The sequence below is a fragment of the Typopeltis vanoorti genome, chromosome 20, assembly GCF_054136105.1.
Source record: "Typopeltis vanoorti isolate ZY-2024b chromosome 20, IOZ_Tvanoo_1.0, whole genome shotgun sequence".
NCBI lineage: Eukaryota > Metazoa > Arthropoda > Arachnida > Uropygi > Thelyphonidae > Typopeltis > Typopeltis vanoorti.
This window is the reverse complement of record NC_143568.1, coordinates 43570424-43586366: the sequence shown is the minus strand read 5'-3', so window position 1 is coordinate 43586366 and position 15943 is coordinate 43570424. Positions and strand designations below refer to the sequence as shown.

The window sequence follows — 15943 nt, the reverse complement described above, 5'->3', positions numbered from 1 at the left end:
CATAAAATGTTTAGAAAGAAATATAAATCTGAAAGCAAGTACTAAGCATATATAAAACAAAATAACAGGAGAAAAAAATCACACCTCCCACTGGGTTTTCTGTTTCACATGGTGTTAGTTCAGTAACTTCTCCTTCGTAAACTTCCTTATTTTCTTTAATTCTAAGTCCTATAGCTCGTCTAAAATTTTCCATCAAAACTTCAGTCTTCTTCACTTCAGAAGAATATACTTCACTACCAATCATTGGACAAAAAGGTACCTTAGTGCCAAGTTCTTGTGCAATTGCCAATGCAACAGCTGTCTAAAAAAAGTAATATCAAAATGTTACACATCACTGACTGAAAATTTCGCTGTGAATTAGAACTAAATTACACAATTGCTATCATCACAGAAAATTATTTACTAACAGAAAAAAAAATTCTAAGTTGATGCTATCTAATATTTCTTAGATAGCATCAACTTGATATTAACTATAATGATAGTGAAATTAAACAAGGAATACATTGCAAATTGCTGATAGTAAATTATCTTGTAAAAACATCTCATTTGTAAAAAACATAAGCCATGTAATGAGGAAGCAGCAAGTTGGATGAAATTTAAAGCTTACTTTACTGACACTACTTGCAATAATTAGCAATACAGAAAAAACCTCGCTTAATGCGAATTTGATATGTGCGAAAATCAGTTAGCACGATTGAGTGAAATGATACAATTTCCTGTTTTAAGTGAGTGATTAATCAGTTAACACGATTTTTTTTACGGTAAGCGAAATATTACATTAGGCAAAATTTTTTGTTGCCAATCGGCAGCACTTGTCAATGAAGCAGCCAGTGGAAGTGTTGCGAGCAGTGGCAGGCAACACTTGAGAGTTGACTCAAAACTATCTATGCAAGCACTCATGAAAACTCTGTTCTCATGCACAATCACTTTTCCTTCATTTTGCTTTAATTTAGATACCTATAAGGCTTTATTAAATTCAATCCCCTGATACAAAAAAGAGAAAGACTGATAAAAAAAAAAAAGTGGCAGTAATAAAAAGAGAAGAAAAGTAATTAAATTAGAGGAGAGCTGAAAAACTTGCTTGATTCCCATTCAGAACAGTTAAGCGAGAATGATCTCCTTCAGCTAGAAGAACAGAGTGCATATGAAGATAATGATGAGAAGTGCGAACAAGAAGAGAATGTTACGACTAAGAAGCTAACTACAAAAGAACTTGAGCTAGTTTTCAATGACATTGAGAATGCTAAGGAAATTTTGTTTGATGCTGATCGTGATATGGAACAAAGCTTCGAAGTCCACAGAAATCTTGGTAAAGCGATTGCCAGCAATCGCAAATTGCATGATAAGATGAAAGTTGAGCACTATTCAAAAATCTTTACTTTATTTTGTTGTAAAAAAGTAGCCCAAATGTTTAGACATCAAATAAAAATTTAAGCAATTGATTTTTATTCTGATGATTTTAACCTTTAATATAGCTTATAATTTTTTTTTTTTCAAATTTACTCTAACTGATGGATGAATTATAATTATTCCTATTGTTTATTGTATTCTCTTAACACGATTTCACTTAACACACTTTAATTGATGAATTAATTAATTGTGCTAAGCAAAGTTTTTCTGTACTGTTGCTGTTATGGTACTGCCAGCTTTAAAAGGGAAATTAAACTTCTCAACAATTAAAACAATGACAGCAAGTAGCTGCTTTTAAAATACTGCTAATCTCTTGCTTCTTCATACATGATTCCCTTTTTATATCTGAACATTTTTTGGGAGAATATTATTTATTTTTTAGATGAAGCAGACTGCTGTGATTATAATTTGTGCAGGAGATGGGTGCAAATCTCAATGTGTATGGCTTAGTAAAGAATTTGGTAATATATATTCCACGTACCTTCCAATTTTAACTCACTATGAAAAGTCAAGCAAAAAAAGGTTACATGGATAAAGGCAAACCTTCCAAAGCTTTCCCAAGATTCGCTATACACACAGCCCACAGTTTCAACCTTAGCAATGCAATTCCCACCTACAATCTGCAAAATAACTCGTACTTTATCTAACAAAAAGGATTAGATCTAAGGGTAAGATAATTCAGAAACTCTATTCCAGAGAATGAAAATGGACTCGAGAATTCACTTCAGGTTTCCAATAAGCAGGATGAAGGTCTCGTAGACAACAAAAATCATTTGCCACCTAATGGTAAAGATTTAATAACAGATTTACACTGAAAATAGCAATATTAAAAATAAATAAAGGCTTAGTAAATACTGTATATGTTGATGTACAAGGTGACTGGGCATATGAGACAATTCCAAATTTTCTTTTTTTTTTCAAAATATTTATTTGGCATTATACTAGGTGCATAAAATGACAAATTTTACACTTGCTACTGACCTGCTGTTACTCGTTACTTTTACTTTAATATAATCTAGGCATAAAAGTCACAGCATGTATTTACTGCAATTTATGAATGGTGTTTTCCCCTAGATGACAATGGTTTTGTATATTATAATTCACTGATTCATGAGATTGTATTGATAAGGTTCCATTAGGATTTAAATGAACAAAAACTACATGCTTACCTTACTTTACACATTTATTAAATAAAAATATTTATATATTATTATTATTATTACTACGATTCCAGCCTCGATAGAGTTAACAGACTCATCATGGGAGGCCCTTCCTAGAAAACACAAAGTATATCATACCACTCCTTGAACTCACCGACTACTGGTGCTCTCACCACTATCAGGCAATGCATTCCATGGTTCAACCACCTTCCATTCAAAAAAACTACTCCTCACTACTTCCTTTTGTAACTTCCAGGGATGGCCCTTTGTCCTCACTCCTTCCCCCTATTCCAACAGTTTAAGTCTAAATCATATCACCTCTCCTTCTATCTACCAAACTCTGCAGTCCACATTCCCTCAGCCAATCCTCATAACTAACATTGTACAGTCCTGAAACCATCTTTGTTATCTGCCCCTGTACTCTTTCCACAGTTAATTTATCCCCTTCAAATCCTGGGAACCAAATTTGAGAACAACAGTCCAAGTATGGTCTGATCAGGACTATATACAAGAATGACAACTCTTATCTCTGCAGGTCAGAGTCCTTCTCAGTATTGCAGCAATCCTCTGGGTTACCTTCACTACCTTTGCAATATGTTCCCTGAATTTCAGGTTTCTATCAATCATTACCCCCAGATCTCTTGTCTCCCATACTTCCTCCAGTACAGCTCCTCCAACAGAGTATGCAGCCTCCCATCAATGTATCCCAAACTTCAAGACTACATTTTGCTGAATTAAACTAAAATCTCCATTCATTTGCCTATCTGTCCAGTTTATTCAAATCTTCTTGCAGGGCAACCACATCTACACTATTACTAATAACCCTCCCTAGCTTCACATTATCTGCAAACTGAATATTCCCCTTGCAGTCCACTGGCAATATCATTGATATAAAGGTTGAACAATACAGGTCCCAGTATTGAGCCCTGTGGGACCTCACTTGTAACCTTCTGGAGGAAGTAGGTTACAAGTGGGACCCCACCATACACAACTTTCTGATGCCTATCAGAGAGCCAATCCTGAATCCAGATGACTAACCTAACATCTAAATCGATGTGCTGTAACTTAAATATCAGATTATTATGTGGTATACTGTCAAATGCCTTTCCAAAAATCCAAAAAATTGGAAGAATATGCCTTTCCCTCATCAACCGCTTTTGTCACGTTATTATAAAAGGAAATCATATTACTAAAGCAGAAGCACCCTTAAGAAATCCATGTTGACTCTCACAGATAATGTTACCCTCATCTGCCTAATGCTGTATATGATCCCTCACTAATTTCTTCAAGATCTTAATCCCTACTGATGAAACAAACTGGTCTCAAAGATTGCAATAATTTCCAGAGAGGCTGATGCTATCAGTACCACCAATTCATCTCCTTTATTCCAGATACTCCTGGCATTAGTATAAAGAATATACATAAAATATATTCATATGCTAAAATACCAGTATGTTGATATGCTAATTGTTTTTAACTGACACACCCACAAAAGGTTTTTTGAAAATCTATGATACATTTGTACTGTGGATGGTAAGAATTTTTTTTTCTATTTTTACTAACTTTTTTATATTTTTTATTTATTTATTTTTTTACATAGTCTGGAAACTGAAAAATATGGAACTTTATCAAGCCACTTCAGGCCTTCAGTAAGCAAGGGTGTAGTTCCACACCAGGTGATAAAGTTTATCTACCACCTGTAAAATCTTGAATGAAAGGTTTAATTTATTGTAAAAATATTTCATTCAGATTTAACAGGTAACAAAATTTCCGGAAAAATACTTTTATATGGGTATAGGTGAAATTTAATGGAAAAACGAAATAGTCTGTTAATTGTAAATTCTCCTATGTGTTATATTGTTATATGTCCTTGTAAAACCGACAAGTTGAAATTTAGTGAAAATTTTGCTAGCATGAGAAAGTTAGATCGATATATACAACGAGATAATCGGCTTATAAATATGACCCAAGGCAGTCACATACTCTAAGACTATTGCGCGCGGGAAGTCCCTGTGGAGAACTCAGCAAGGAGAGAATGGTACCAAGTGCAAGAGATTTAGGTGACAGGCGGAAAAGGTGACGTAGTAGGGAAAACAGCTCAGGAAGGATATATAGAGCTTGGCGATGCGAACTCGAAGCTTTTTGCTTTTTTTCTCCCTTGGATTCCTGTTCCAGTCGTTCCCGAAGGAGGAGCACGTGAGCGCGGTCGAGAAGAACGATGTCCAGTGGCAGCCAGATAGCGATCTAGTGCGAGCATAATCATCGGTACGGCGGAAAAGTCAGCGCAGACTGAAACAACATGCAGAACCATGTGGACCGATCCCGGCAGAGCAGCTTAGACCACATCAGAGATGGCGATTTGTGATCGTATTCGCCAGTTTGTTCTGAAGACAGCAAACCATAGGAGAAGGTAACAAGCTGTGTGAATTCAATGAAAGATTGAGAGAGAAGACCAGAGAGAAAGATCCAGTTACTCGGTAATTATTATTATTATTATGTGACACTTCCAGGGAGTCCAAAGACTTCAAGGGAGAATGTGCCAACACCATTGAACCCCTTCTAACTACTATCAATCGACCCTTCGATTGGTAGAGCCTCTGTAGGAACTTTTTAATTCCTTTGTATACTAGAAAGAGTTAGAAAGCAATAATGTGCGGATATGCTCAGTGATTGGACTTATATGAATTCAAACAGGACTTTAGAATCTAACCAACCTGTAAATTGTGTCATGTCTGAGAATGAGATATTGTATAGTGTAAAGTTAATGTATGTCATTGCCCAGTATATCTTGAAATTAAATAAGGTAAATGCTTGTATAGGATTGTCAAATGTTGTAGGAAGAAGTCAATAATTTAAATTAGTTGCAGATATTGTCTAATGTTCAGAAAGATTAGGAATATTAAGGTTATGTCTATTTAACCCATTTAACTTGTAGGAGAGATTTAGCTTAATTAAGTAACTTTTAGTAATTGTATATTGTATTAGTGTGATAGATAAACTTTTTTTTTACCTAACAAAATTACCTGATCTGAAATCGCAATGCACCACTCATTAAAATAGAACCTGAGCGAATCAATAGTTGGGGATAGCTACGACTGCAGTAAGGGAAAAATTTAGACATATAAGGTTTTGTGATTGGAAATATTAATTGCTTGATTGTCGATAAGTGTGTCATTCTGAAAATTAACTCCCTGGCAAAGAAGCTTCTCTTGTCTAAGAATTTGGATGGCACAGCTTCAACAAATAAATTTTTCCAAATTCCGATACGGAGTTAATTCCAGAATTGTAACAAAGAATTTTGGCACTGGCCTGAGGCAATTTTTTTGTCTACCGAGTTTTGCACACGCAAACAATTATAGTAGTGGCCACAAAGTATTTAGAAGTTAATTGGAATTGATAGAGATAGCAAGGTAGAAACAAGCTCGAGAAAACATATTAAGTATTAAGTATAATCACCTAACTAGTACAATAAGTAAGGTTTGGCTATCTAACAATTTACAATAACTACTATATATATAATGACATATAAAAATTTAACACACCTAAAATTAACATAATGTTAAAATAAAAGTTTATTAGAAACACAGTACATGTGTCTAATGTAACAGGCTACATCATTACAAGAGGTGGCCAATCACTTAAAAATGTTTTCTATCACAGAATTCAAATGCTTTTATATCTGAGGTATAAGATGACCAGATGACCCCTTGTTTTAGAAATTCCCTCTCCCCACATCCTAACTTTAATTATTATTTTATACGATGACATATGTGGTAATTTAAATACAAGAAGAAAATGATCATAACAATCGTAAAAAGGCATGCTTTATCTTGTATGACACATATATTTCAACCCGCTCCGACCCTCCATTAATTCAAACGTAGATCACTTGGTCATGCCACCTGTCAACAAGTAATCTGCCAGGACAACAAATCATATCTTGTATGATATGATTCAAAATCATAACAATGAAACTATTTTTGGCACATGCACTGTACACATAATTCTGTTTTTATTTTGGCTATTAAAATAGCCCAAATGAAACAAATTTTAATAGTGCCCTTAAATACCAAATCAAAGTTCATCATATCAGGGAGGAATCATTACTTTTTAATAACCCAAGAACTTTTTACCAATCATATGAAAAATAAAGTTGGTTAAACTTGCAGAATTTACTAATTTAAATTGAATGTAACTTTGACATGTTTTGTTCTTTTTCTGAGAGACTACACATGATGTGTGTAATGATATGCATGACTGTTTCTTCTAAATTTTGTCCTGAAGATTCTGCTAGCCAAAAAAATAGAGAGTGAATCACGAAATAACATTTAGTTTAATTTAGTCAATTCCATGAGTTTAACCTGCTGTGATTCCTTGTGCATGATTAGGTTTCTTCCAGCTGAAGGGTGCATGTCACATCTATCTTCCAATTGTGCTTCATAATATTGGCATTTCACCAGTTTCATCAATAAAAACAATCCAATTATAGCAGAAAAAAGAAATATACACACATATATATATAATTAATTACAATAATAATTTTTAATTTTTTTTCCCAATAAAAATAGAATTTAAAAAATACATCAACATTTTACATCAATCTTCCTGTACCTGCTTTAATTCCACATATTCTGTATAATGTCTCATTTACTCCATTTTGAACAGTTTTTCTCATGATGCCCTGCCATATGCCTTTCCCAGTTCTGTAAAGCTTAAATATAGATCCTTGTTATATTCCAATACTTCAACTATTTGCAATAAAGTGTAAATATAATCCCGACAATCCTTATTCTGTCCATGTTCAGTTAATTCTTCTCCAAGTTCTTTTATAATTTTTCTTAGCCTATTCTCACATAACTCTTATATTGTGGAAAATTCCTCTGAATTTCTCACATTCAGTTTTATTTCCCTTTTTATAAATGGGCAATATAAGAGCTTTACTCCAATCATCTGAAGTATGACTTTCTGACCAAGTCTTCTGAACTGGTATACCAAATATTGTACTGGTGTCCTCCAATTTTTTTCTTTTCAGTCAATCTGAAATATGATAATTTATAGTTACAAGGTATTTGATCAATACTAGCTAAAGATACCGAGGTGAAAGTGTGTTTTTCGTGGTTGACAAAAAATTAGAAATCATGATGACAGGAAAACATGTATGCATGAAATATAGAAAGTATTTTGCTCATAGTTGCTGTGACTATGCTTCTATTCTGTTCTGATTCCATTAAAGATGTGATTGTGACTAGAGCTTATGAAGTGAAGATGAGGAAATATGTGCTCTATTAACTCAAGTTTCAGTTAAATGAGTTATAAAAAATGACCAAAATGCCAGCACTTCCTTCTTTGTTCAGTCAGGTAGATAGTTAATAAGGTGTACCACATGAGATGAAAACTGGACAATTCGTGAAGCCCTGGTTGGATCTCTGCATTCTTTACAAGATATTTAGAGGTCTCTTCCCAGTCATCTGGCTTTGATACTTAACCAATCCCATTATTTACTTTTGTCATGGATATCGTATATTTTTTTAAATTTTAGTTTATTATTTTTTTTAGGATGCTCATTTTTAATTTTCATTCATAACTATATAAGTTCTAAGTAATAAAGATGGGAGGGGAGTGTTTAAGGGTCAAAGCTATATAACTGAGAGAAGACCTCCACATAGCCTTCAAGGGAACGCGGAGAACTGACCAGGACTTCTGACCTAATGTCCAATTCTCACCTTCTCCTGTTCCTGTTAGGAATCTACCTGGATACTGAATGGATGAGGATGGGCTGGCAATTTGAGATTTAGCCAACAAATTGTATTCTTATTGGCTTAAACCAAAATTTCAAATGATGGTACAACATGACAGAATTCCATGCCGGCTGGGGCATTGCTCGGTTAACCAAGGTCCTTGTTGTTTACCCCAGGGAACCAGGGCAAACAGCAAAAAGTCAGCTACTGGAACAAATCCTAAAACTTACCCCAACTCAACATAACCAGAGTTCATGATCAGTACTATCAACACAAGAAGCCTGAATGGCAAAGAAAAGGAGCTAGCTGAGGAATTGGATAAGTACCAGATCGACATAATAGGGGGTGACTCAAACAAAAATGATAGAAACTGCTGAGATCTTTCTGAGCAATAAATACAAAATTTTATATTCAGACAATGACAATCAAGGGAAAAAAGAGGTAGCCATAGTATTCAACACTAAATATGAGGCTAATCTTCTTGAATGGTAGACAGTCTCAAGTAGAGTGATGTGTGGGCAAATATGAGAATGGGAAACTGGACAATGAGACTTATTTGTGCCTATGGTCCCACAGAAGGTTCTACTAAGGTAGAAGTGGAGGAATTTTTTGAGGCTTTAGAGAAAGCAACTGACACAATGAAAAAAGGAAAAGATGGTACTTATTGGGGATCTAAATAGCAGAGCAGGAAATGATAGTCATACAAAAATATTTTCGGAAAATTTGGAGAAAAGAACAAAGCTAATAATAATGGCAAATACCTGTTGGATTTCTGCTCAGGACATGGACTGGTTTTTACTAACACAATGTTCCAACATAAAAATGTGCAGAAATTCACATGGAGAGAAGAGCAAGGAATAAGAAAGTCTCACTGACGATGTTATTGTTGATAACGATGTTTTCCTACTGGTGCAAGACACCAGGTTGTACAGAGAATTTGGAAGTGATCACCATTTAGTCTGAACAGGATAAAATTTAATTTCATATTAAAAAGAACATGAAAGAAAGTTTTAAAGCGAATAAAAGTTGAGCAGCTCTCAGATGTGAACTAAAGACTAAAATACACAAAGATTATTGAAGAAAAAATGAAAGAGTTTGAGAACAGGCACCAAACTTTGGAGATTCAGTGGCAAGCCCTGAAGAAAACACTGATTGATTCAGCCAGAGAGGCATGTGGTGAGATTGTCTGCAAGGATAGAAAATCAGAACTCCATAGTGGACACAGGAAGTTAAAGAGGAAAAGAAGAAGAAAAAGAGGAAGTTAAAGGCAGTGAACGAAAAGAAGAAAGTATATCAAAAGTTCCTGGCAATTAAAGCAGCTTGTGCTCTTAGAGAATACAGAGACAAATGTAAGAAAGCTAAACACTGTGTAAAACTGGCTAAACAAAAGTCATGGGAGGACTTTGGCAAGAACATAGAAAATAAATATCAAGAAGGTGGCAAGATATCCTGGAGGTTGTTGAAGAAGCTCAAAAATGGAGGAAACAGTGCTGTAAAAGGAATTAGAGGTGATAAAGATGGCATGAAAAACATGAGAAAAAGATATTCTTGAAGTATGGAGTAATTTGTTCTAAAAATTGCTAAATGAAACAAGTAGTGATGACAGCACAGTGGTAAAAAGCACTGACCAGGCCTGCAGTCAGGAATACATATAAATACTTGAAGTAGAAAAAGCCTAAAATGTGGAATGGCAGCAGGAGTAGATGATCTTCAACCAGAAATGCTTAAGTATGGAGGTATAAAAGTCTTACAGTGACTGCACTGCATAGTTCAGAAGGCCAGAGGGACGAATTCTAGATGATTGGAGTAGAGCTGTCATGGTACCCATATATAAAAAGGGAAATAAAAATGAATGTGAGAATTACAGAGGCATTTCATTCCTGAGTGTTCCTGGTAAGATATATGCAAGTATACTTGAGAAATGGTTGAGAAGGATTGTGGAAGATTAGTTTGATGAAGAACAAGCTGGATTCAAGCCAAATAGAGGCTGTGAGGTTCAGATTTTCACTTTAAGACAGATAGTTGAGAAATCATGGGAATATAACAAAGATCTGTATTAAAGTTTTATCGATCTGGAAAAGGCATATGACAAGGTGCCAAGAGAGAAGCTATTCCAAAAGCTAGTTATATGGTGTTAATGGGGAATTATATTAAGCAATACTTAGTCTTTATTTCAGTTGTAAGTCAGCAGTTAGAACTGAAAGAAGTACAGGAAGGTGGTTTAATGTTAAATCTGGTGTCAGACAAGGGTGTACATTATCCTGTCTGTTATTCATTATCTACAAGGTGGCCATAAAATAACTTTCCCTCTTTGGAGGCATCTGTAACTAAAACCAATAAACGGAATGAGACCAAATTTTATATTGAGACTTTTGAAGGCATGGGGGAGATGATTTCCACACAAAAAAAGATTTAGTACCAAAGTCGCTGAGAGGGGAAATTTTGGCGTTGGCGGAGCCAAAAACAAGCGGATAATTACATTAAAGGCAGATAAAATGGAATAATAACATTTCGACAGTGTAAGCAACAGCTGTGTGTCATTCATTCCAGCTGGATATGAGGCACATTATATAATAATATAACATGGCACATTATATAATTAATAATAATAAAAATAATAATAATTAAACTAAAACAACAACTTGCAAGAGACACAGAAATTAATGTAGTGATTGAACTCACAGGAAATAATGTTTTATTCATCAGAATCAGGATCCCCTGGAACACATACACGATTTTCAATGTCATGACCTTCCGGCTCCACCAGCTCCAAAATTTCTCCTATAGGTAACTTTTGGTACTAAATATTTTTTTGCCGAAATAATCTCCCCATGCCTTCAAAAAGTCTCAATATAAAATTTGGTCTCATTCCGTTTACTGGTTTTAGCTACAGATGCCTCCAAAGAGGAAAAGTTATTTTATGGCCACCATGTATATGGATCACATTATGAAGGAAAGTGGCATTAAACATGATATCAAAATTGGAGGTGTTAATCTCAGCTCTTTGCTTTATGAGATGATGTTATACTTTTAAATGAATCTGCTTCAAGTCTGCAAGATTCCCTGACTAAATTGAATAAATGTTGTAATAGATATGGTCTGAAGGTTGGCATTAAAAAGACAAAGACAATAGGCGGAAACATTGAAAATATCAACTGCATTGTGAATGGAGAACTTATAGAACAAGTAAAACATTTCAGCTACTTAGGCACGATTTTTAGTGAAGATGGTAAATAGACAACAGAATGAACAAAGCTGGTATGGCAGGAAGTCAACTGAATAAATTTATATGGAATAAGAGAGAAATTAGTCAAAACACTAAATTAACTGTATACAAGACAGTGTTCAAACCAGTTTTAACTTATGGATCTGAGAGCTGGGTCAGAAGTAAAACACTTGACTAAAGATTAGAAACCGCAGATATGAGAGTCCTGAGAAAGATTACGGGCATGAACAGATGGCATCAATGGCAATATCATGTTAAAAACGAGGATATTAGGAAAGAATTTGATATTGTCAGCATCCGGGAATGCATTAGCAGAGCTAATCTCAGGTGGTATGGTCATTTAAGCAGAATGGGAGAGGAAAGAGTAGCAAAACAAGTGTTCTCTGCCAGGTTGGCAGGAAAAAGACCCAGAGGAAGACCAAGATATAGATGGATTGATATAGTAAAATGTGCCTTAGAAGATAGAAATATAAGATCTGATAATACTGGAGTCTTGACAGGTAACAGACTGATTTGGAGGAAAACTGTAGATAGGAAGTTAGTAATGATGTAAATTTTTCATGTAGTACTATCATATCCTGTACACCCCTTGAGGGTATATATCAGGAATTTGATGATGATGGAAAATATTCATTTGTATATTTTTCATCAGGGAAATAAATTTCCTCTCAGTAATACTGATTTTCACACAGTGTGTGTAATACATATAATTTTCAAACATTCAATATTTGTTTAATGAAGAACCATGAATACAAATTATAAATATAATTTATATTATATAAAGTTATATTAATACATATAGAGATATTATATTAATAAAGTGCTAATAAAGCAGTTTTCAGAAGTGACTATACTCAAATATACAAACATCATTAAAGAAAAAATGAAAGAATTTGAAAACAAGAACCAAACCTTGGAGATTCAGTGGCAGGCTCTTAAGAAAACAACTGAAACAGATGCAGCTAGGGATTTAGTTTTAATTAGTGGTGGTGGTAGACAGAGTTGAAGTTTAGAGGACTGCTAAAGTAGCTCATTAGATTACTTGGCTATTGAAGATCACACACACGATAAGGAAGATGAGGAAGATGTTATTCCTCTTTATGAGGCCTTGATACGTCCACATGTGGATTAATTCACTCAGGTCTAGTCTCCTGGGTTTCTATGGGATGAGGAAATGGTGAAGAGGATTCAGATGTAAGCAACCAAGATTGTGATTGGTCTGTGTCCCTATGAGGACAAATTAAGAGTGGGTGAGCTGTAGAAATTGATTGATAGGCAAAAAAGAGGGATTATGATAAAAACATTTAAGTTAATTAAAGGGTTATATAGGATTGATACAGTGGAAACGTTTCATCACTTGCATAGAGGGCAGAACAAGAGGTCATCTCTGGAAGTTGAATAAAATTGTGGTCGGTAGCAACTAAAGGACTAGATTTTTCCCTTGGCAAGTTGTGAATGAATAGGATAGGTTGCCAGAATTGGTTGTTAGCACTTTGTCTGTTAATGGATTCTAGGAGAGGTATGACAGCTTGTGTGGATAGCTTGGGTCTTACTCAGTGAGTCTTTGGACTCCATGGATGTGCCCGTAAATAATAATAATTTCATTCTCTATCAAAGTACAATATAGATAAGTTTTGGAGATGAATTATGCATTTTTTACCTGTTCATCTCATATAATGGACAAGTTTCATTTGAAATATCTGTTGAAGCATCCAGAAGAAAATTCGCTACTGGAATCTTTGATTTCCTTAACTAAGTTTTGATTAACAACATCAGCAATAACTGACAGAAAGTATTAAAAAGGCACTTCTAGTGTTCAAATTTTAGAATCCATCTTTCTTTGGAAGGTAGCTAGAGATGTGTTTCCCAGATGATTTCTGGCCAAATCAACATCACAGCTTTTTTTTTTTTTTTTGTGACGATTGAATGTCTCATGAACCTTAAATGTCTCCACTTTGAAAGTACCTCGAGCATATTGTAGCATTCCAATTTCTGTTAGCAACCAAGGATATTTTTATACATTACACAGTGTCTTCATAGCAGAACCACTTCAATTCCTTGAGCCATTTGTCTTGGAAAGCAATTCTTTATTCTTTCTAGTTGATAACACGACAGAACTCTTTTCTCTATTGTTTTTAATGCCTTCTGATCTCTTACGTTCACCTTCAGTTTCAGAAAACTGAAAGAGTGTAGTTCGTATTACATTCTTTATTACAAAGATAATACAAAATAAAAATTTTGTATTACAAACTTTCATTTATTGCCATTATGAAAGGTAAGAACCAACTTATGTAAATCACCCATAAAAATAATTCAATAGAAAAGACAAATAACAAAATTTACAAAGACAACAGAAAATGGTGAGTACTAACAATGACAGAGTGAGACTAATTTTTCCGTCATGGCAATAACATGATCTGGTCTCTGACTTGTCTTTACAAGATAATTCATCATCATCAAATTACTGCCATGTACCCTCAAGGGGTGTACAGGATATGATAGCACTACATCAAAAAATTTACATCATTACTAAATTCCTATCTACAATTTTCCTCCAAATCAGTCTGTTACTTGTCGAGACTCCAACATTATCAGATCTTATATTTCTATCGTCTAAGGCACTTTGTACCGTATCAATCCACCTATATCTTGGTCTTACTCTGAGTCGTTTTGCTGCCAACCACGCAGAGAACACTGTTTTGCTAATCTTTACTCACCTATTCTGTTTAAGTGACCATACCACCTGAGATTAGCTCTGCTAATGCATTCCTGGATGCTGACAGTCAAGTTCTTTCCTAATATCCTCGTTTTTAATATGATATTGCCATTGATGCCATCTGTTCACGCCTATAATCTTTCTAAGGACTCTCATATCTGCGGTCTCTAGGGTTTGGTCAAGTGTTTTACTTCTGACCCAGCTCTCAGATCCATAAGTTAAAACTGGTTTGAACACTACCTTGTATACATCCAATTTAATGTTCTGATTAATTTCTCTCTTATTCCATATGAATTTATTCAATTGACTTCCTACCATACCAGCTTTGCTGATTCTGTTGTCTATTTCTATATTTAATTTACCATCTTCACTAAAAATCATGCCTGAGTAGCTGAAATGTTTTACTTGTTCCACAGGTTCTCCATTCACAACACAGTTGACATTTTCAATGATTCTGCCTATTTTCATTGTCTTTGTCTTTTTTTTGCTGACCTTCATACCATATCAATTACAACAGTTATTTAATTTAGTCAGGGAATCTTGTAGACTTGCAGCGGATTTATTTAGAAGAATAACATCATCCGCATAAAGCAAAGAGCTGACATTAACATCTCAAATTTTGATATCATGTTTAATACCACTTTCCTTCATAATGTGATCCATATAGATAATGAATAACAGAGGGGATAATGTACATCCTTGTCTCACACCAGATTTAACATTAAACCATCTTCTTGTATTTCTTTCAATTCTAATTGTTGACTTACAACTCTAATAAAAACGAAGTATTGCTTTATATAATGCCTCATTGACACCATATAACTGTAGCGTATTGAACAGCTTCTCTCTTGGCACCTTGTCATATTCCTTTTCCAAATCGACAAAACCTAAATACAGATCTTTGTTATATTCCCATGATTTCTCCACTATTTGTCGTAAAGTGAAGATCTGATCCTGACAACCTCTATTTGACCTGAATCCAACTTGTTCTTCACCAAGCTTTTCTTCCACAATTCCTCTGAACCGTTTCTCAAGTATACTTGCAACTATCTTACCAGGAACAATCAGTAGCGATACACCTCTGTAATTCTCACATTCAGTTTTATTTCCTTTTTTTATATATGGGCACTATGAGAGCTCTACTCCAATTATCGGGAACTCGTCCCTCTGTCCAGGCATTCTGAACTATGCAGTGCAGCCACTGCAAGACATTTTTACCATCATACTTCAGCATTTCCGGTCGAATATCATCTACTCCTGCTGCCTTTCCACATTTCAAGCCTTTGATGGCTTTTTCTACCTCAAGTATGGATATGTATTCCTGACTGCATGCCTGGTCAGTGTTTTTTACCACTGTGCTGTCATTACTGCTTGTTTCATTTAGCAGTTTTTCAAAGTAATTACTCCATACTTCAAGGTTATCTTTTTCTCCTGTATTCATGTCACCTTTAGCACTCTTTCCTCCATTTCTAAGCTTCTTCAACAACCTCCAGATTATTTTGCCACCTGCTTGGTATTTATTTTCTATGTTCTTGCCAAAGTCCTCCAATGGCTTTTGTTTAGCTAGTTTTACACAGTGTTTAGCTTTTTTACATTTGTCTCTGTATTCTCTAAGAGCACATGCTGACTTATTTGCCAGGAACTTTTGATATGCTTTCTTCTTTTCCTTCACTGCCTCTTTGACTTCCTGTGT

General features: G+C 34.7%; 1 protein-coding gene across 1 annotated transcript in view; it reads right to left on the bottom strand.

Annotated features, from left to right (window-relative positions):
* The window catches only part of pont (RuvB-like helicase pontin), a 174024-nt gene that overhangs the window by 124619 nt on the left and 33462 nt on the right, over window positions 1-15943 (bottom strand). Inside the window, exon 3 of the mRNA XM_090409723.1 lies at window positions 85-301. Within this exon, the coding sequence (XP_090265849.1) occupies window positions 85-301 (217 nt within the window). The remainder of the gene's footprint in view (window positions 1-84; window positions 302-15943) is intronic.